The sequence below is a fragment of the Melampsora larici-populina genome, assembly GCF_000204055.1.
Source record: "Melampsora larici-populina 98AG31 unplaced genomic scaffold MELLAscaffold_27, whole genome shotgun sequence".
Taxonomy (NCBI): Eukaryota; Fungi; Basidiomycota; class Pucciniomycetes; order Pucciniales; family Melampsoraceae; genus Melampsora; species Melampsora laricis-populina.
In genome coordinates this window covers 303,928-324,643 of record NW_006768791.1, presented here as the reverse complement: position 1 = coordinate 324,643, position 20,716 = coordinate 303,928, and the positions used below count along the sequence as shown (strand labels likewise).

The 20,716-nt window shown below is 41.7% G+C and overlaps 5 protein-coding genes across 5 annotated transcripts; 2 read left to right on the top strand and 3 right to left on the bottom strand.

The window, feature by feature from the left end:
* Positions 1–2,297: 2,297 nt before the first annotated feature.
* On the bottom strand, positions 2,298–3,767 carry MELLADRAFT_88500 (uncharacterized protein; the record flags this gene model as incomplete). Its single annotated transcript, XM_007411787.1, has 6 exons — positions 2,298–2,335; positions 2,422–2,748; positions 2,822–3,173; positions 3,238–3,405; positions 3,475–3,540; positions 3,627–3,767. The coding sequence occupies 6 exons, from the start codon at positions 3,765–3,767 to the stop codon at positions 2,298–2,300; spliced, it is 1,092 nt and encodes a 363-aa protein (XP_007411849.1).
* Positions 3,768–5,907: 2,140 nt separating this feature from the next.
* On the bottom strand, positions 5,908–9,995 carry MELLADRAFT_88499 (uncharacterized protein; the record flags this gene model as incomplete). Its single annotated transcript, XM_007411786.1, has 14 exons — positions 5,908–6,033; positions 6,115–6,190; positions 6,287–6,658; positions 6,726–6,774; positions 7,012–7,023; positions 7,101–7,326; positions 7,375–7,779; positions 7,873–7,995; positions 8,062–8,190; positions 8,340–8,762; positions 8,828–8,913; positions 8,999–9,091; positions 9,221–9,403; positions 9,536–9,995. 14 exons carry the CDS (start codon positions 9,993–9,995, stop codon positions 5,908–5,910), a joined length of 2,763 nt encoding a protein of 920 aa, XP_007411848.1.
* Positions 9,996–10,352: 357 nt separating this feature from the next.
* Positions 10,353–11,204, top strand: MELLADRAFT_37191 (uncharacterized protein; the record flags this gene model as incomplete). The annotated part of the gene is made up of 3 exons (XM_007411901.1): positions 10,353–10,428; positions 10,480–10,805; positions 10,908–11,204. Coding segments are annotated over 3 exons (699 nt in total), but the record flags the coding sequence as incomplete, so codon positions are not given.
* A 742-nt stretch (positions 11,205–11,946) lies between these two features.
* MELLADRAFT_72285 (uncharacterized protein) lies at positions 11,947–12,701 on the bottom strand (the record flags this gene model as incomplete). The annotated part of the gene is made up of 1 exon (XM_007411785.1): positions 11,947–12,701. The coding sequence occupies one exon, from the start codon at positions 12,626–12,628 to the stop codon at positions 12,326–12,328; it is 303 nt and encodes a 100-aa protein (XP_007411847.1).
* A 5,273-nt stretch (positions 12,702–17,974) lies between these two features.
* Positions 17,975–20,545, top strand: MELLADRAFT_108088 (uncharacterized protein; the record flags this gene model as incomplete). Its single annotated transcript, XM_007411902.1, has 10 exons — positions 17,975–18,157; positions 18,234–18,559; positions 18,795–18,935; positions 19,015–19,047; positions 19,105–19,250; positions 19,319–19,569; positions 19,637–19,808; positions 19,979–20,054; positions 20,128–20,290; positions 20,357–20,545. The coding sequence occupies 10 exons, from the start codon at positions 17,975–17,977 to the stop codon at positions 20,543–20,545; spliced, it is 1,680 nt and encodes a 559-aa protein (XP_007411964.1).
* Positions 20,546–20,716: the final 171 nt, after the last annotated feature.

The following is a 20,716-nucleotide window of genomic DNA, read 5'->3' as shown; positions in this document are numbered from 1 at the left end:
AATCACCTTATGAGATCAAAAACTTTAATGTACCCGCTTTACATGTAAGTTTAAATTTCTCTCTCCTTATATTCCCATTACACTCCACTGTCCCATACCGGACCCGGTTAATGGATTTTTTTTTTCTTTTTTTTTGGGGGGGGTATTCCCTGTTTACCGTTTTGATTTTCGTTCCAAACATTCCCTCCTTCGACCACAATTTTCCATTTCTTCATCACTCGCATCACGATTTCTCTCAAACTTCCCATTGTTCACATCGAATCTTCTGTTGTTGTTCAGTGGCCCGCACGTAGTGGCTTCCGGCTACGAACGTTGGCCGCTGTTTCTTCTTGATTTGGAGAACTTCCACCTCCTTCATATCACTTCAAGCAGTCAGAACCCACCAATCTGCCCTTCGCACCCACTGAAAACACCTCGATTTCAGTTCTTCGAATCACATCAAACAAAGTGTCTCATCAAATCTCACTCGGATCCATAAATTGTGAGTTTTTTTCGTTTTTCCCACACTACCTCGCAATACTGACATTGTTCTTTTGAAAGATGCCCATCAACACCTATCCCGCCGAAATCAAGCTGGTCGTGGTTCGGATGGTCATGCGTGGCATTCGGTTCCATGATATCGTTGCGACCCTTGGCGTCGACGTTTCCCTCTCATCAGTCCGCCGATGGTTTGACTTGTATCAGACAACTTGAAGCGTCATCACAAACCCCGAAAATCACATGACCCCAGGTGCTCGCCCAGTTTTAGGTCCAGCTCAGCAGGAATTCATTCTTGAGTCGCTTCAACACGATCCAACCTTGTTTCTAGACGAGCTTCAAGAGAAAATCATCAATCGTTTTGGCTTTGTGGTGTCCCTCAAGACTCTTTCCAACGAACTGTGATTGCGCCTCGGATGGACTCGCAAGAAGGCTCGCACAGTCCATCCGAATCAATCGGCAGAAGCGCGAGGAGCTTATATTGGTCAGATCTTTGGCATCGATCCGCAATGCCTTGTTTTCACCGGTGAGTGACATATTTATCTTTTCTTCCTTATGGTTAGTTATGATCCTGTACTGATCATACATCTTTCTTAAAGATGAAACTGCAGTGAACAAACGCCATCTATACCGCGATTACGCACGGGCACCACGTGGCGAACGCACTGCGCGGCTTGAGAGGGCAACTCGGTCTCAGAGATGGTCTGTATTACCAGCCATCTCCTTAGGAGGCCTGGTGGCCTTAGCTATCCAGCCCGGCGGATACTCAAGAATTGATTTCGAGGCTTACTTAGAAGATCAATTAGTAAGTCTCTTTTTTTCTGCGTTTTTGTTTCTCAGTTGACTGACTTATGGAATCTTGCATTATGTAGTTGCCAGCTATGAATCCTTGGCCGGCGAGAAATTCCGTCCTTGTGATGGATAATGCTCCTATCCATCACGGAGGGAACATTGCTGAGCTTTGTGAAGCCCGAGGAATCCGGCTACTCTATCTTCCAGCGTATTCACCGGATTTCAATCCCATCGAATTGGCCTTTTCACCGCTCAAATCTCGTCTGAAAAGAAGCAGAGCGCTGCATCTTGCAATCAATGTTGCTGGGGAAGAGGTATCTATATTTGTAACCTGTATGAATTTATTCACAGCGCAACTTTGCACCAAAATGTTCCACAGTTGTCGCTATATTTGATACTTTGTTGAATTCTAAATAAATTGCAAAGGTTATTGATATGACTTGTAACTTCCATTATATTTTATATACAAAATTCCTTATGTGCGTGCTATCAGTAATCAAACCAAGCCTCTTGCTCTTGCAAGAAGACTTGCTTCACCAGTTTCACACTAAGTCTGAACACAAGCAAACTTCGTTGAGAGTGCCTTTTTTGTTAAAGGTCAAGTGCCTTTACACGAGCAAACTTAGTTGAGAGTGCCTTTTTGGTTAAAGGTCAAGTGCCTTTTTGGTTATAGGTCATGGAAGCCTTGAATTTAATCACCGTGGACTTTGCTCTAAAACGTTCAGGACGTGCTGATGGGACCTCCGGTATCACACTTGACTAAGGTTCGTTTTATTGGATTCTGACTTTCAAAGGACTTTAATTTTCATTCAATTTCGACAAATAGATATAATAGGAAATCAATTTAGATAAGTAGATTTGGAAGAGGTACGTAATCAAGAACAAGTGAACATAACTCGATATATATATTTTTATAGCCATATCTATCAAAGACAAGACTTAGATCATTTCGGAAAGGTACAGGACAACAACAGGGTTAAGACTTCGGACAACAATGTGATGCTGCTTAGATATATATTTAATGTAAGTCAGTCAAATACCTCTTTTTTTTTGGATACATTCTGCACTGAGATGGCATACACACGGAAAGAGGGCATTTAATCAGTTCAAAGGGTTACATTTGGGAGTTCGAAATGAAAAGAAACTGCTTACACTTTGAGAAACGAGCTTGAGCTTCAGTCAATAGCCGGTTGGCTATTTGTCGGTCGATACCCTTGGAGGTCAGGGTGGATTCAGTGAGCTGGAGGCTTGGGATGAAGTCGGTCCACGACTTAAACCCGGCTTCTTTGATTAGGGTTCTGGTCTTTTCGTCTTCAAACGCTATGTTGCAGTTGGAGAGGAACAATTCCAATTCCACCGAGTGAGCGGTGGAGGGGAGCTCGAACTTGATGGAGATACTGCGACTTTCACTTTCACTTTGCCAGTCGCTTTTGAATTCGCTAGAGACATATATTGGATCATTGATGGTATTGCTGAAATCTGGAGAAGGAGATTCCGATAACTATCAGTAAGTAAGTCTATCGAAGTTGGTATTCCATGAATGTTAGCTCACCTGGTTCGACCTTGATCTTCTTCAGGTCGGGCTTGATATCAAGCATCTCCCCAGGGTTGGATGCAACCCGCTTTTCACCTATCTTCACCATGTCCGCCTTCATATTGGGCATGGAGCTGGAATGGGAGATCGAGGAATGTTTGTAGGTAGGATTCTTCTTGGAACCGGATCCACCGTGTTGAATAGGATGATCTGCGGTGTCGAATCCTTGGGCTCCTTGAGGTTTACCTTGTAAACGAAGTTGAACTCGATGATCCACCCCCATGTCAGGGTGGATCCACCGATTCTTCTTGACCTCGTAGCGGAACTCGGATGTATTCGGCGGTATATCGGTGGTCGCAATGTTGGCCACCTATATTGATAGGTTGTAGTCAGATACGAAAAACATGGTCAAAAGCGACGGAAAGATGACTTACAGCACCTTGTGCCCAAATCCAGGCACCGTGGTAAGTCAATTTATATTGACATGTTGGATCCCAGGGCGTAGTTAAGATCTTTCCAGGGCCACCGTTGGACTTTTCGATCGCATGTTTGCTAAATATCTCGTTAGCAAGAGTACGCAACTCTTGCTCTTTCACTGCTGCCTGTGAACGAGCGAGAGAATAGGCCAATCAATAAAAACATCCATGATTGTATGTGATATACTCACTCACCTCGGATTCTTGTTCTCCCGATCCGCCTCCAGTAGTCATCGTGATGAGCTTCTTAGTGGCAGAGGCCTGTCAAAACAAATGAGTCAGACTCAAGGATAAAAGAGGAAGAAAGAGGACAACAATTGAGCAGAAACCAAACTTGCCATATTAACCTCTTTAGCTTTGACTTGCACCTTATCATTCTTGATAGCGACAGTACATTTCTTATTAGTCGATTTCTCAAGAGCATTGACCAAATTTTGCCATTGTTCATAATCCTCAAGAATGAACTTGGAGCGTCCGATAGTAGCCATCCACTTTAAATCAGGCAATAACGGACTATGGAGAATGACCTGTTTCATACCTCCCTCGTACTTTTCACAGGCATCAGCGACAAGGTCCTTGATTTCATTCAAACTCTTGCCAAACGGGCAAATCTTTGTTTCAAGTTTCCCATTGTTGATTGCTTTGGAATCAATGAGATTGAGTTTGGAACTCTTCGCAGCCTTCTTACCAGCCGCAACCTTGGGGGTGCTCGGATCCGGAGAATTGATATCGACCTCCTGATCGGTATAGATCTTGAATCTAACCTCGAAAGTCATCAGATTGTTTTGATCGAATTGATCTCGACCTGGCGTGCCAACTTTCAGTAAAGGATCTTGTCGGTTACAGGTTGCTCGTCTATCGTCTCCCACTCTTTGATCAGGCAATTCAAACACTGAAAATAGAAAAGGAATCAGTTGAAATGTCGAGAAAGGATGTGTTAAGGATGCACTCACATGAGTTCATGTAGCCAGTCGAGGCGGTTGTAGCCGGCGCCGTCAATGGTGAGTTGGACATGTCGGAAAACTGTAAAAATCCAGATTAACATAGGATCGAGTGAAATAGGATGAATGTGACAAACGTTGAACGGAAGAAGTTGGATGGAGAGTTTGTGATGAATAAACGGAGAAAATTGATACGAGTGATAATTTATGGATAGTGACGATTTGGTAGATAATACGCAAATTGTGAAAACAGAATCGATGAGATCAGGATGAAAGATCGTGGCGATTTGATGAAGCAGGTTGGAGGTGGAGTATTTGAATGTCGAGGTGTAGGGTGCTTTCCTATCGAGTGACATGATTGGTCGTTGGAGAAGCGTTTTTCCGGCCATTCGTTGGGGAGATGGATAGCCGGAATTGAGAGACGAGTGAGGGAGAATACGAAGACGTATGAGATGGAAATCTAAGGAAATGCTGAACTATTCTGTCCAATCATTCATCAAGGACAGTATAGTTCAGTCTGAAAGTGCAAAATTTTTGAGTTTTGGACTTTGAGAGAAAAATCCGGCGACGACACAATTTCTCAAAAAACTGCCATTAGTTCTTACATCGGCTGTAGTTGACAAATCTCCATGTGGCACATCGAAAGGGGGCCACGGCTTTCTAGACGCTAGTTTTTGAAAAGATATTTCGTGGTTGAGTTACAGTCAATTTCACAAAGCTTGGAAAGAATTCCGCGCCAATTTGCCCAAGTTTGGCGGGCAAAAGTTTCCAAGCTTTCTGAAATCGACTGTAGTATGTACACACATATGCGCCCAGCTAATCTCCAACACTTGTGAGCGAATGGCGGATGAATGATATTGCCAAATCTGGGTTAATGGGTTATTTGTTGAGGTATGTAAGCGGGACCCTACATCCTACTACATATACCTCCCAGTCAACAATGCAATCAAATCACTCGGGAATAAGATGTCCATTCATTTTACAAGATCATACATCTGATTATGAGTAAGGTTCATGATCTTGAGCCTGTTATTCATGCATTCATACAGACCTATGGAACAGCAACATTCGAGTAATGCTGCTTTGCCCTTGTACATTATTTCGAGAGATACACGATCATCCATCCACGACAAGCCTGTGGAAGGAGCCGGGAGCCGGGAGCGGGAGCTCCCCAGACAGACAACACGCTAAGAGATTCTTATGGACAAATGAAATGGACAGATGCTCTTTACTGTTTGATTTGGTGTGAATTGTAGAAGAGCCTTGGTTGCTTCAATTTACCTTGTCTCTAGCCATGACTTGATTTATTGCTATGAGGTTAACATCAAGACCTAGTGATTTGTTGTACATCATTAGTTTTAAAAAATGATGATGAAATTATGAGACCGACTTGGAATCAAGAAAAAGTTCTAGACTCCAATTGGGTCAAGTCCTTGAGTTCTGTGACTCGGCTGACACCCTCTTTCAACCACATTAATTGGCAGCCAAAAAGACATTGTACGTGCATAGGTCTCGCCTGACATATCATCAATCACTCAAAAGCACCGTAGACCATGATTATCAATAAGGAACTTTGATTTCCCGAAACCAAAATCTAGAAAAATTCAAAACGTGTTTACAAATTGTTACTTGCCGTCTATGTATCATGACATACAACTTCAAATTCTAACAAATTACTATCCTTCATTCATCTTTCAACTTGATCTCTTTCTAAATCTCCAACTTCCTTTAACAATTCTCGATCACCAAGTAATTGAGTTAAAACAAATTTAGCAAACCTAGGCTCTGACCAATATGCTGCATGAGCTGTGACCTAAAAAACCCCCCCAAAAACAAATCCCAGGATCAAAAACGAAGATCAATGATGGAAAACGAGATGGTAATGTTTATTTACCATATCTAGATATTGGTTCATTCCTAAACTAGGGATCACAAAATCTACACATCCAGTAGGATTCAAAGCCTCGAATCTATCCACAGATATGGTCAAAAACTCAACTTTTATTTACGAGTCCTATGAGACCCTTTGGAAGAGCTCATTGATAGTAGTCATGATAGAAGCTTACCTGAGTTGAGCATCAGAAACATCATCCCGCCTCTTCTTTACATTGATAGTTTCACTCACTGAGCTATTCTGCTTATTTGAAGTCCTTGAAATTGGCCGCTTCCGATCAGCTTGTTGCTCTTGAGTTGACTCAGCGTCCTCTGCGCCATTCGTCTCGATTAAAAGCTCCTCAATCGCAGGTGTGTCTGGTTTACAGTCAGGCTTTGGAGATCTGAACCAGCTTGAGCGTTTCAGGATAATTGATGAGATTGATGCTAATGAACCTATATGTTTGATTCCTCTTTTTTCATTGATTGATGCGCGAGATTCAAACAAAGTCAAGATGTTTTGGGTCATGGAGGTGACATCGATCGGCCGTATCTGCTTCGCATATCTTTTTCATCAACATCAACGGTTGATCACGAGCAGGCATCGATAAAAACGTTAGCAGATCATCTTACATCATAGTAGACATGGTACAAAATTTGTTCACGAACTTGGAATCGACACCTGTTCGTGTCGAGTAAAGTGGGGAGAAGTTCTGCGTCAACAAATGCCCATATTTTCTGCCGTGGATTTTCTACATATAGGCACTTCTATAGTACAGTTGACACTTGAGTAGATCAGAAAAACTGCCAAATAGCTGATGTTTCTGCTCTGCTATCGAGGCACATAGGCCCATGTGCGTCATCCATAGGCAGGGTGTACATAGAAGGAAAGGATACAAGTCAGATTGAGAAACTCAACATGCATTCATACCTGTACCGACATTAAGCCCATAAATTCAAATCAAATCAGCGACATTCTTTTCAGAAGAGATGTTGGATAACACTCACAATATGATACAGGGTCAGTGGAGATATAGACATTGTAGACGTTTTCTGCTGCTAGACACCCATAGCGGCCAACCTCATCGGTGGCAATTCTCTTTTTTCGTTTCCATTCACTTGATGGATCGGATGCCTTGTTTGAAGGTAACCTTGCAATCAATTGTGCTCGGTGTAAATGGAAGAAAAATGCGACCTGTTGAAGTTTGAGCGACATTAGCCAACCAATAACAAGCTCTTCAGGTTGCGATTCAAATGTCTTGGAAGAGAACCCGCGACATACCGGACTTCCCACGAGAAAGACAGTTTCGGTGCCGAAACAGAACTGGAGGCTTTTCTCGCTTTCTTTCTCCCGCCGGTCTTCAACTCGTTCCTGGCGTGCGTCTCTTTCATTCGTGCACGAATCCCCATCACGAGCCATATGATCATATGAAGAGTTCCCAGGGACTTCGGTGGGTTGTAGAGACAAGATGTCGACTGTCAAGGCAGCACCAAGACTGTGAGCGATGATTGAAACTTTCTTTCCAGTATAGTAGGGGTTACGGCGGCAGAACAGTTGATAAACTTTGTTGGCTTGCTCCTTTACTGCTTCTGTCATCAGTTTATGTTGCTTAGGAGACATGTAAAGAGGTACGTCCAAGACTAAACCCGTGATTACCTCACGAATAAAGTTGATACTACCCTTAACCTAGATAGGAAATCATCCAGACCTCCAGTCGGAAAAAGAACTCGAAGTGTAACAGGAATAAAGAAATGGAGCTGGTAAAGAGAAATAAATCACCTGAATATCCTGCATGGTGAATTTATTGGTACCTCCACCCTCCTCGTCACTCTGTTCAGTCCCAGAGTCGTCGTCATCGAATCCTTCCATTTCAAAGTTGAGTGAGTGTCGCCATCTGATAGGCTTACTCCACAAATGTCCACATGTGAGTCTCAGTGAATTGATCAGATCGCGGGGAGGGCGACATACAATGAGCTGGATCCTCCTCTTCTGCAGAAGCTTAGGCATCCTTGGGTCAGACTGTGTGACTTTGTTACATTCCAACCTCAACTGATTACAGGCATGTACAAAGTCGAAAGTCTCGTAAGATTGGGCTAACTATATGGGTCGAGGTATAGCCGAAAAAATGTCGAACACATTGAAGGTGTTTGACAACACCGGGTAGAAATCAGGTAAGGTCAGTGATTAACTTGCAGGTGGCCACGACCCTGCGAAAAGGGCAATGAGGATCATGAATGTAAATTGACCTTTTGCCCTATGCCATGAATGACGAGTACAAGCTGGGTTACTTCCCCCAAGGCTTCATCTTCGGCGCCTTCCTCTTCCAACATATCAGCAGTCGTGTTGGTTCCACTAGCTGCTTTGTTTTGGACAGGCACATCTTCAGCTTTCGCGATATCGGGCTGTTCGTTGGCCGCACTGTTCCATTTACGGATGTTATTCCATCCTCTGACCACAACCGTTCCTCCACTGTATTGTGTTTGTTTCCTGGAAATGCTACCGAAGAAGTTAGTAAGCAGCTTCTTGCTCAATTGACTGCTCACTGCAGTCGAGTAGATGCGACCGTGATATGGTGATTGGAATATGACGTCGTGATTGTAACTTGGAAGGTGAAACTTGAGCTTATCCTCTGCTTCTGTACCGATCTGAAGTGCAGAGCGAATCTCGTCCTATACGTTGTGGATGATCAGTCACCCGATGGCGGGACTGGATATGATGTGGTAGACAAACTTACTTCGTATGACGAATCCCAAGGTCTGATTCGTTCATAAGCCTCCTCTAATTCCTCACACAACTCCGGTTCACAGGGATAATATTTTGCTAGGACAATAGTCTTGTTAAATAAGAAACGATCGCGTCCGAATCGAGGTAGATGTCTTTCGGGATAAGCGTTCTATCAACTCACATTTACTACTCGAAGCGTAAAACCATTCTCCTCGAAATACGTTGATGCTAGGACCCTGCCAGAATGCCGGAGATAATTTCAAGTGTCTGACATCTGTTTTGTATCGTATTTATCATTTTCATCGCCAATGTCGCATTGAGACGAGAGTGGGCATTTGTAGCAGGATGTAACAACACTAAGTTTGTGTCCCACTGATACCGAATAAAATTCATCGAGGCTCACCGACAGTGAACATTGAATCCAATCCCACCGGAATAATGAATGGTTCGTCATCAAGAGATAAGTTTAAGACCAAATTTTCTTCTTCTTCTTCACTTCCATCTATTTCAGCTGTATCTTCCGATATCAATACATTGATCTCATCTTGTCGAGGGGGATTATCCGACGGCTGAGATGGATTTGAGTCTAGAATTGAGTCAATAGATCAGTCAATATGATTTGATCCATGATCGATCGTGCGTCTTCCTACACTTCACCAAGGGAAGTGTGGATGCAAGAGTCTGGTGCGCATTTGAAATTATATAGCCAATCGTTCACCTAGGAGTAAGTTTAGTTTGTCCAGCAAATCCTCTCCAGTACTCATTTCAGACGTCGACGAAGCCCTTCCACTCTTGACAGTACACGCCGATGATGTTGCTTCCTCTACCCCCGGGCCTTCATTGGGTGCATGATGCTTGCCACTTTTGCCGAGATTGGTGGTGGTGGCAGAGCGTTTGTAGTGCTTCTTTGCCCGCCTTTTCTGTGATTCACTGAGCTTCTTCCAAGCCTTTTCAAGAAGTTTATTCTCCTGACTGTTAAACGCGCTACAGACAGTTGGAATGCGAACAGGCACTGGTTTTGAGCTTGTGGCGGTCGGAGTCTGATTAGAAGTGGCGACTGTAGCATTTGAAGTATTTGAAGTTGTTGTGATAGGTACTATTGAGTTAAAGTCAGATAATGCTGGACCAGTGTGAAGAAAACGAGTGATAAGGGGAGGCTTTGACTTGAATTCGGGCATGATAGATGTTGTCACGGTGGTACAAGCAACAAAGATCAAGTTTAAAGTGATCAAAACCAAGTGTGAACTTAAATCTCGAATGATGTCATACTTGGTTTCTGACAGTCAGAAACTCAGTACATAAGACTTAAGCCCTCAAAAAGTATCTAAACCTTTGTTCACGACTCCATAAATAATTCAAACACTTTTCATAATAAAAACACAAGGTCTTATAACACAACCAACCACGAGACATATCAATTCATACTCATGGCCGACAAAAGACGCGTTAGGGTCAGTCAAATAGATCCCGATCATCATCAATGGCAAAAAGCTCAAACGACTACCAAGTGATTTACTTCTCATCTCCTTCTGCTCGAACGATTTCAGGGTGTAGCGGTTCATCGACCAATCATCTACGGAAGCGTAGCAACCCTTATTCCAGAAGCTGAACGTGAAATTCCAGAGCGTAACATGAGATGGACGATTGCAGTCAGATCTGCAGCTTCACCTCCACCCGATTCTCCAATCTTAAAAAGTCGAATGATACGAGATGATGTATTAGGTGGTCAAGATGATATTTCACAATATATTAGAAAGGTGACTTTTAAATTACATGATTCATATACGAATCCGATTCGAACAGTAGATAAACCTCCATTTGAGATCACCGAGACAGGTTGGGGAGAATTTGTGATTTTGATTAAAATATTTTTTATACCTGAAGCTGGAGAGAAACCGATTCAAATACCTCATGCACTCAGATTTCATCAATGGACTGAACCTGCTCCACTCACACATACACCTTGGCTCGATCCAATTCCTGATGAAGTCGCTCAAGAACCCTCACAAACCGAAGCCTCTACTCAGAACCCTCCATCACCCAAGCCAGAAACAGATAAACCAACTGAACCCGAAGCACCAGTAACGCAGCCTTCAATACATTCTTGGCAATACGATGAGATTGTCTTTACTGAACCAACTGACACATTTTATCATAAGCTCATCCAACACCCGCCTACTCCTTTACCCGCTACAAATCGATATGGATCAGAATACGTCAAACAAATTGGTAGTAAAGGTGAATCTGGAGAATTCACTTTAGATATTGAAGAACGTGAACAAAAGAAATTGAAGTGGGCAAACTTAAAGGTGTTGATTGAGATTGATAGGTTGAAAGGTAAATTGATCAGGGATGAACGCGAGTTGAAAAAGGGACATTCATCATGACCTACCATCAAGTTCAGAAATGTATATTTATACACATGTATGTATTTAGGTCCGATCATCTCATTCTTACCACTATCTTGGTGATTGCTTTATCCTCGTTTGATACCCTGAGGACTCGAGATAAGTGAGAACGACTCCACAGAATGTGCTTTCCAATGTGTCTTTTGAGCAAGCTGAAGACGATTGGGCGAGAGACTGTAAGAAAAGTCGGATGGATGAAAGGTCAAATGAGACCATCATCACAGAGACTGATTTGATATGTAACAAGTTTACAATAAAAGAAGAACTTGATGTGATCTTTTTGGGTATGATTCTGACCAAGGCTACTATGGATAAAGGATAAATTAGTGGAATGTAAGAATCTGAAGGTTCATTTTACAATGCAATGTTCAAATGAAAAAATATGTATTTCCTTTGACCAAGGTTTTGCACCATGTTACATCAATTGTTTCATTGATCAAAACTTTCTTCTTTTTGAAAACAAGATCAAGAGAAGATCTTTATGAAAGACATTCTTCAAGTTCAAGCTCTAGTACTCTAGTCCCTTGAGTTGTTATCAAAAGCATTTGATTGGAAATCAGTTTTGATTACAAGTTCATTGAAGTTTGAACCACTTTACTTACATACCTGGTTGAACTTGCACACACAACTTCTTCATTACTTTTGTTGAAAATTATCAATTTTCTCGCCACACAACACAAACCAAAACTTTGTCCCAAGAAAATATCAAACTGAAGATTGATTTAAGTACATAGTACACATGCAAATTGAAATTAAATTACTCTTTACATCATTAAAAAAAAACACATTCTCATTCTATAGATTCTACTCACCTTTTACTAGATTGTAAATATGCATACCTCTCTCTTTCTCTCTCTACATTAACCAAAAGAAGAAGAAAAAAACAATACATTATGTTTGATATGAAAAGATAAATGAAAGTTGATAAATGCAAAAAGAAAAATGAATTATTACCAAACTATTATAAAAAAACCATAGATCTGATAGACAGACAAAAGAAAAAAACAAATACATAAAATAAAGAAAATCATCAAGTTTGATTCACCAAACACGTCATCATCATTATCATCAAACAAAAAAAAATCAATTCAATGAATTCATCAAGGTTTAATATCTTGTCTCCATCTACTAATCGAATCTACTGTTCTTCTATCAGGTCCTTCAACCAAACCACCTTGATAACTTACACTTCCATCCGGATTCATCATCATCATAGGTGTATTTCCAATAGGTAAAGGTAACATAGATTGATGCATAGCATAACCAAATGCCGAGTTTTGTTGTTCAATTAACATATTCATCATCATTTGTTGTTTTTGTGATTCTGGAAGTTTGGCAGCTAATGGTACATCATCTTCATCTGATCCTACTTCTTCGGTTTCTTCTGTGACTCTTTCAATCATTTTATTCTTTTTCTTTTTCGGTCTTCTAACTGTTCCTGTGGTCGAATGTGCTGCTCTAGTTACTCCTAATGGTACATCATCATCTGCATTCTCTTCTGGATTGTTTCTTCCTTCTAATGCTGCAAGTGTATCTGCTCTTGCATTCTCGGCTTTCACTGGGCTAGTTACCCCATTAATCGATTGATCAAGTGGTGAGGTTAACAAAGCTAGTTCTTCAATCTCTTCCACTTCAGGGATCTGTGATGAGACCGGAATACCTCCAATCTTTGTGGATGAGATTGAAGGTGTAAGTCCAAGATCAGGAGTTGTTAATTCTAACTTCATGTCCAAAACCGGAGCGGACGATGGCATCGCAGAGGCTCGCTTAGCCAAGGGGACATCGTCGTCCTCATCTTCATCAGGTATTTGCGATTGAAGAGGCATAAACGAGCCACGTAACCTCGAATTCGGTAGTTGAAAGTTATTCAATGAACCAAATTGGGACATGCGGTTATATCCAGTTCCACTTGCTGCATAAAGTGGGTTAAGAGATGACAATCGGCTTGCCAACGGAATATCGTCATCATACTTCATACCCAATGGCACATCATCCGATCTTCCACCTGTAGAGCGATTACTAGCGTTCACTATTTCCTCCGTGCGATTGGTTTGCAAGGGCCCACGTATAGGTTTAGTGATTGGAAGGCCTGATGTAAATTGTGATGAGGCGCGGTAACCCAAGGGTACGTCATCGTCTTCGGCGCTGGGTGAATCGGCTAGTGCTTCCTTCTCCTCTTCATCCAATGAACCAGAGGCAGCTTTGTGATCTACGCCAAAAGGACGATCAACAAATTTCGGTTCTGGTTGCTTTTGACTCAGCATTACGGATGCGCGCACAGCTAATGGCACATCATCCGTCTCGTGTGTAGCGGAAGAGCCGATTAATCCCTCAGATGATCCATTATCGTGAGTAAGGTCGATGGGAGGATGATGTTCTCGAGCAAGCAAGACAGTTGCCCGAATTCCCAATGGAATGTCTTCATCTGTGCCGTGCGAAGATAGTCCAGCAGGGCTATGGATCGAAGAAACTGGAGAGTGTAGATGCGAGGGTCGACGCTGATCGAGTAAGGCACGTGCATGCAAGTTGGGGAGTGATCGTTCAGTATTAAGCTTTGATAAGATGTGCGATGAAAGGTGTTGTGAAAGCGGGCGGTTGTCATCGTCATCGTCATCTACTGAGGCTGTTGGTCGCATCATTGATTTACGATGTTGAGCTAGTGGTACATTATCTTCCTCGTCATCTTCATGTGCGAAGTTTCCGAGTCGACTCTGCCTCTGACGCGCGACATCAATCAACGGAACCCGATCTTGCTCGTCCACATCACTATCCCCCTCCTGTGTGATCATTGGAATCGGGCTAGTCGAAGAACTTTGTTGTGTCACCGCCAGAAAAGCTGCATGACTCTCAATACTCTGCCCGCGCTCCATAACATGACGTTCGTACACGTTCGGCAATGGCTTGTAATTCATTTTCTCCGCTTGAATCTCTAATTTGCGAGCAATCGAATTGACGTTTCCAAAACCATCGTCTCCATCCTCATCATCCTCATCATCAACGCCCAGGAATCCATGGAGAGGCGAGGCTGTATCATTTTCACGATCGTGAGGTGAGTCTTTGAACCAATCTTCCATATTCCCAACTCGACCTTCATCAGAATGAAAGGCGGAGAGGACGGGTAAAGGAATCGAAGATTCGCGCAAGGGGTTCGGTATCGAAATCGTACCAGGCTGCACGTCATTGGATGCTGCACATGCGAATCAAGAGGATTAGTATCAGGAGCAGCACTCGGACAAACTGGCCAATGGTGAGATTACGTACGAGGTGAGTCTTTCAAGAGCATGGTATCCCATTGATCAAGCATATGAGAGGCACGAATGCTTTTCACCCGGTCTGCCGCCTTCAACTTCTCCTCCTCCTCCTCTTCCGCAACTTTCTTTTTCTTTCCTTTCTTCTTCTCACGTTTCTTCAACTCCTTTGCTTCGGCTTTCGCTTCCATTTCACGAAGTTCGGCATCTTCAGCCGCCTTGATCCGCTTGAGCTTCTCTAGTTCTGCAACCATGATCCGATCCATTCCAAACACGCTCTGTCGGGCACGCGAAGAGGAAATGAGCGCTTGATTGAACTTGTTCTGAGAGGCACTGAGAGCTTTGTAGGCAAGATGAGAAGGCGAAGTAGGACTTTTCGGCAATGCTGTAGCTTGATCTGGATCCGGATCAATGTTGGAATATATTGAGCCAGGTCGAGTCACGTCGCCAGGTGAAAGATTATCAGCAAACATCTTCTTTCTCCCATCTCCGGTGAAAGTCCTGTAAATGGTAAGCAGGAGGTCAGTTATGATCGGGGAAAATATGAAGATTTATCAGAACGAGTGAATATTGAGAGAGAGGAATACCAACATTTGGCGTGATTTTTGTGCACCTTTTCGAGAATTGAGTTCATCAATCAAGCTTCGACCGTAAAGTTTCCCAGCAGGCCGTTGTTCTGCCCATTTCTTCTTCATTCGCATATCTTCAGTTTCCTCAACTTCCTGTTCTGGCTGTTCTAGCGGCTGTTCTAATGGCTCTTGATGCTCAGGCCCCTCTTGTCTGACTTGTGGAATTTGTAGCTGGATCTCAGGAACAGTCTCATTCGGCGTCAAAGGGATAGGCATTATTAAGACAGGTGGCTTCAAAGAAGTGGGAAAACGGATTCGACCTAATTCATCGTAAATCGGAGTTTCTTCTGCTTCAACTTTCTCATCATCATCAATCATTTCATCTTCTTCTTCATCCATCTCGGGACCGTAAGGTTCAGATTCGGGTTTCTGATCGCCCAATACTGAAGCGACTTTCGGATCAAATCGGCTAGTGAACTCCTTCGGGGCTCCGACTGAAAACTCGCTGCCGTATATAGCAGTGGACATGCTTTGAGCTGTGACAGGGCGCGGCCCAGAGCCGACACTGATACCAGCCTGACTTCCAGTGCCTTGCTCCGGTGGAACATCAGATCCTTGAGCAGATCCAGTATCAGAGTTGATTTGATAAGCCTTATCTTCACTGATCCGACCCTCTAACATGACGATAGATTGTTGATATCGTTGCGCGATGTCGGCAGAGGTCCGCATCTTGAGTTTAGCTGCCTTTGCTTCTGGACTTTGACTCTCGGGGTCGTGATCATTGCTGCCAAGTGTGCTGGGGTCAACCCTGATCGAGCCCTTCTTCTTCTTCTTCTTCTTCAATTCGGCCTCAAAGGCATTCGAAATCCGAGTTCCAACTGACTGACTTCGCCGATGTGTCTGTTTAGTCGATGATCTAAGTATAGGATTGGATGAGTAGGAGGTGTTATTGCTCGTTCGTCTAGCACGTGTTCTATCAATTTGATCATCGACAGGGGGGCCAGATTGAAGACCAAAGTTCATGACTCCAGTCGGGGGAAGAGAATGAGTGCGATTGTGTCGGCTTGAAGCCAGTGTGGCTGACATTGCGGAATTTCTGCGCTGAGAGAGCAAATTTGAACCTTGGGCAGAAAGCCTGGACGGATTTCGACTTCGTTGAAAAGACTGAGTAGGTCGACGACCTGGTAAAAGCCCTGCCTGGGAAGGTTGAAGATGCCCAAGACGAACTTTTTCCATTTCATAGACTGTATGAGGCCTTACGAGCTTTCGACCTTCAGGATCACACCAAGTGGTTTGTCTTGAGAGTTCTTCGTCATCTAGGACACCAACATGTTCGAGTAGATCTTCATTTGTGGTCGGATCTGCATCTTGTAACCTTGAATCTGAGAAATGAAAGTCAAAGAGATCTGATTTGATTTGGTAAGGTTGATCAGAGTCATGAGGAAGACGACCAGAGCGTTGTCGCAGTTGATTGTCCCGTTTGTTTTGTGCATCATTAGGAGAGGCGAAATCAGAATCGGTGGTGATTTTAGGCATTGGTTTATTATTCTTTGCTGGATCACCAAGTAAATTGTCCAAGCCCCATTCTGACAAAACTTCAGCTTCTTCCTCGAGAGCTAATGCGGTTGCAGGACGACTTTCCAAAAGGTCCGTTCCTTCAATCTTGCCAGAAAGAGAGCGATGCAAATCCATGGAAGCGGAGGCATGCCCAGAACCATCGACTAGACCAAAACCACTTCCAGAATGAACACTCTTTGGTTGTTGAGCTTGACGAAGACCGATTCCAGAGAAGAAATCCGGTGTTGGTGGAGAGAGAGGAGCGGTCCGAAAAGGAATGAAGATTGCAGATTGAGAAGCATTTCGGATAGATAAAGAATGAGTCTGAGGAGGAACTTCTTGAAGTTTCCATTGAATATCACTGGTAGGTTCTTCAGGAATAGGATCATATTCTAGGAGAGCAGCTGCAAGTTGAAGTCGATTGAAGGGAACAGGTTTCTTTGGTTTTTTGATTTTAGTTTTAGTTGATGAATTGAGTTGATGAGCACGATTAGGATGAGGAACAGGTGGAGGATCACGTGGATGATCGAAGTAATGATCGAGTTGAACCGGATGAGAAGATTGAGGTTGAGACATATTCAGTTGGTTGATTGATTGAGAATGGAGATGAAAGAAATGGAAATCAAGTTGAGAAGAAGTTAACAAATGGTCATCATGGGTTGGTTGGTAAACAAATCCAATTCGAACTTCAAGAATGTCAACTCGGTACACACACACACCCGAAAAGACTTCACACCTCACTCACTTCACTTCGCTTCACATTCACCATCTTGAGACTTGAAAGTTGAATATCCTACTTCCCTTCACTGAGAACTCAGAACTACCTTCACATTTTGTCAACCTGAATAATCCTCATTTTACCATCCTTATTGCCGTCATCATCAGGATCTTCTTGCACATTGTCACTTTTACTGACTTATCCTCATAGCCAAGTCTGTCCAAGTTGTTGTACGCGAGAATGATGGCGTTAATATTTTCCATCAAGGAAGATCTTCATCGCATGCTTTGATGTTTGATGGTCTCTCTTGGAATTTGTTTTATCTTCCTGTTTCAAGGGATGTCGCAGTGAATTCAAGGATATAGTCTAGTGCTGTTCAAAAGTTGCACAGGTTCATGAGTTTGTCTCAAGTGAAGATACAACATGAACTATATCACCTTACCTCGGCGACTCGAGTAGATCACATTCCTTTACCTTTCTTTCTTTCTTTCACTTTCCCTTCACACACAAGACCAACAGAAAACATTCCGTCTTATAGTCCCGTGATTTATCAAGATCTTGCGAGGCTCTTTCAAATCGGTATGTCTCTCAACTAAATCACTTCAACCAAGCCTATCACTTGTCAAGACTGAATCTCTTTCTGTGTTCTAGAAAATCATGTTTAAAGACTTTGGACAATATGGACTTGTCTTCTTACTTCTGCTGACTCTAAATTCCTTACAAGCAATCGAATTACAAAGAAGGGATCCAGCATTGGTAACTTCTCCAAGCGGTAACTATGAACCCATGCGATCAAAATGCTCAGAAGATTATCATCTACGCGGAAAAATCTCAGGAAACGTATGTTGAATCTTGAATTCTTTGAACTAAAACCGGTGACTTTTTGATAATAATCTTTGGTGATTTGATTCTTTAGGCACAACTTAGTATTGCAGAAGAAAATTATATAAATCAAAAATCAAAACATTCAATACCAAATTGGAGAAAATATTTAAATTTAGTTAATCTAACCGATTTCAATATTGAAAGTTTTTTACAATCTACAATTTCAAAACATGAAGAAATCTCATCAATAAGTACTAGTTTACCTAACTTTGCTTTTGCAATGAGTGGTGGTTCGATGCGTTCATTATGTTTAGGTGCTTCTATACTTGATGCATTTGATGAGCGTAATCCCAATTCAATTAATGCTAAGATTGGTGGTCTTTTACAACTTGCAAATTATGCTTCTGGTCTTTCTGGGTAAGTCTGACTCGTATATATGTCTTCTTGAAGAAGGATATTATTGATTGTTTGACTTCATCAAATTGATTCCATTTGGTGGTTTTTCCGAAAATCTAAATTTCTTAACTCAAGTGGAGCTTGGCTATTGGGTTCATGGGTAAATACTCAAACACCTTTATAAACTTGAATTAATCCTTCCTTTCTCTAACTTTTTGATTTGTATTCACGAACAGGCAACTTCCAATTTTCCTAGATTACCAGAATTGAATCAAACTCTTTGGAAACTTTATAAAAAGAATGGTTTAGGAGATTGGAATACAATTAAAAGTTATCCACATGTTTACAAGGTAATAAAGAAAAAGAAGAAAGCTGGATTTCCTACCAGTATGGTAGAGTAAGTCAATTCTAGCATATTTTTGAACCTTAAACGCAGTTATATTGATTGGGAATTTGATTGTTTTTTTATACTCAAGTGCTTGGGGAAGAGTATTATCTAAACAATTCATGTAAGCTTAGACTCTATCCTTCTGGTACAAATGATTATTGACTTACAAGTGATATAGTGATGCTCCTCATGAAGGAGAAGGGGTCTTGTGGTCTTCAATCAGAGAAACTGAGTCTTACAAAAACCAGACGTATCCATTTGTGATTGCTCTATCACTTAGTAGACCAGGAAGCCACATGCCCGTATCAATCGCAAGTCCAATCTGTACGTAATCAGTCCTTTCAAAAAAATTCACTTCATTAAATTTGACTCGTTATTGACTTTGTTTTTAGACGAATATACATCAGAAGATTTTTCAATTTGGAATCCACGTCTCAATGCTTCAATTCCGATTGAATATTTAGGATCACCCTCAGATTCAATAAATCAATCTGTTCCCTGTACAGTTGGATTTGATAATGCAGGTTTTGTCATGGGTTTAGCAAGTAATTTCTTTTCATATCAAGATTCTCCTAAACATAAAAAAGGATTTTTCTCTAGTATATTGGGTATCTTTATCAGTGATGATGATTATGAAGGAAAAGTAAGTAATGTCCTTATTCTTTGCGAGAAGAAACCATAGATAGTTATATTTGGATGATTTTGAATAGGTACCGAATACCTTTAAAGGTCTTGGTCAAGACACTTCTTTTCCATTTCAGGATAGTGATAGTGATACTCTTTTGATGGGTGACCCTGGATTGGCTAGTGAAAACATTCCGCTTTTTCCTTTGATTCAACCGTTTCGAAAATTGGATGTGATCATCGCTGTTGACTCTGCAAGTCCTATTTCTTTTCCTAAAGCTGTTGCATATCATTAAATGTCGGATATCTCTTTTGCCTTTCTAGACTGCCGATGGGAAAGATCCATCGCGTACACATCAACGTAGATGTATGGATTTTTCTCCTCAGATTAATTTAGTATGATATATTCACAAGACTTTAAACTTTAGATCCCAATGGAACATCTTTATATATGACATATCAGAAAACTCAGCAACCTGAGTATTCTGCTTACCAATTCCCAAAGTAAGCCTGATCAAAACTTGACTCTGTACCACTATAGACTGATTTTCTTTTTCTTTTTCTTAAACAAAACAAGAATCCCTAATACTCTTGATGGGACCTTTGAATCACTTGGATTTAATAAACGTCCTACGATTTTTGGATGTTATGATAATTATACAGGTCCTTTAGTCCTTTACTTACCGAATTATAGAGCAGTAGCGGATACAGACGAAGAATCAGGTCTAACCACTTATCCAGTTCAGTATATTCTCATACGTTATATTATACGTTCATTTTGACTTGAACTAATTCTTTGAATCCAGGGAGAATTGGTAGATAAATTTTTCCAAAACGGATTTGCGATTGCCAGTCAAAATGAAGGACCGACTCGTGATCTGGAATGGCCACAATGTATTGCTTGTTTACTTATTGATAAACAAATTTTAAAATTAAATCAAACTCGTACTTTACAATGTCAAGGTTGTTTTGATAGATATTGTGCAAAGTTTTAATCAGTGGATATATTTATTGATATTTATTTCAAAAAAAACTCCAAGATTTTGTGGGTTGATTGGGTTTTGTCAAACATTTATTTATTTATGTCTTTGATTTGAATTAGGAAAGTCGAAGGAATGAATGATACATTGGACGATTGGTTATCTGACTAGACGATAAAAATAGAG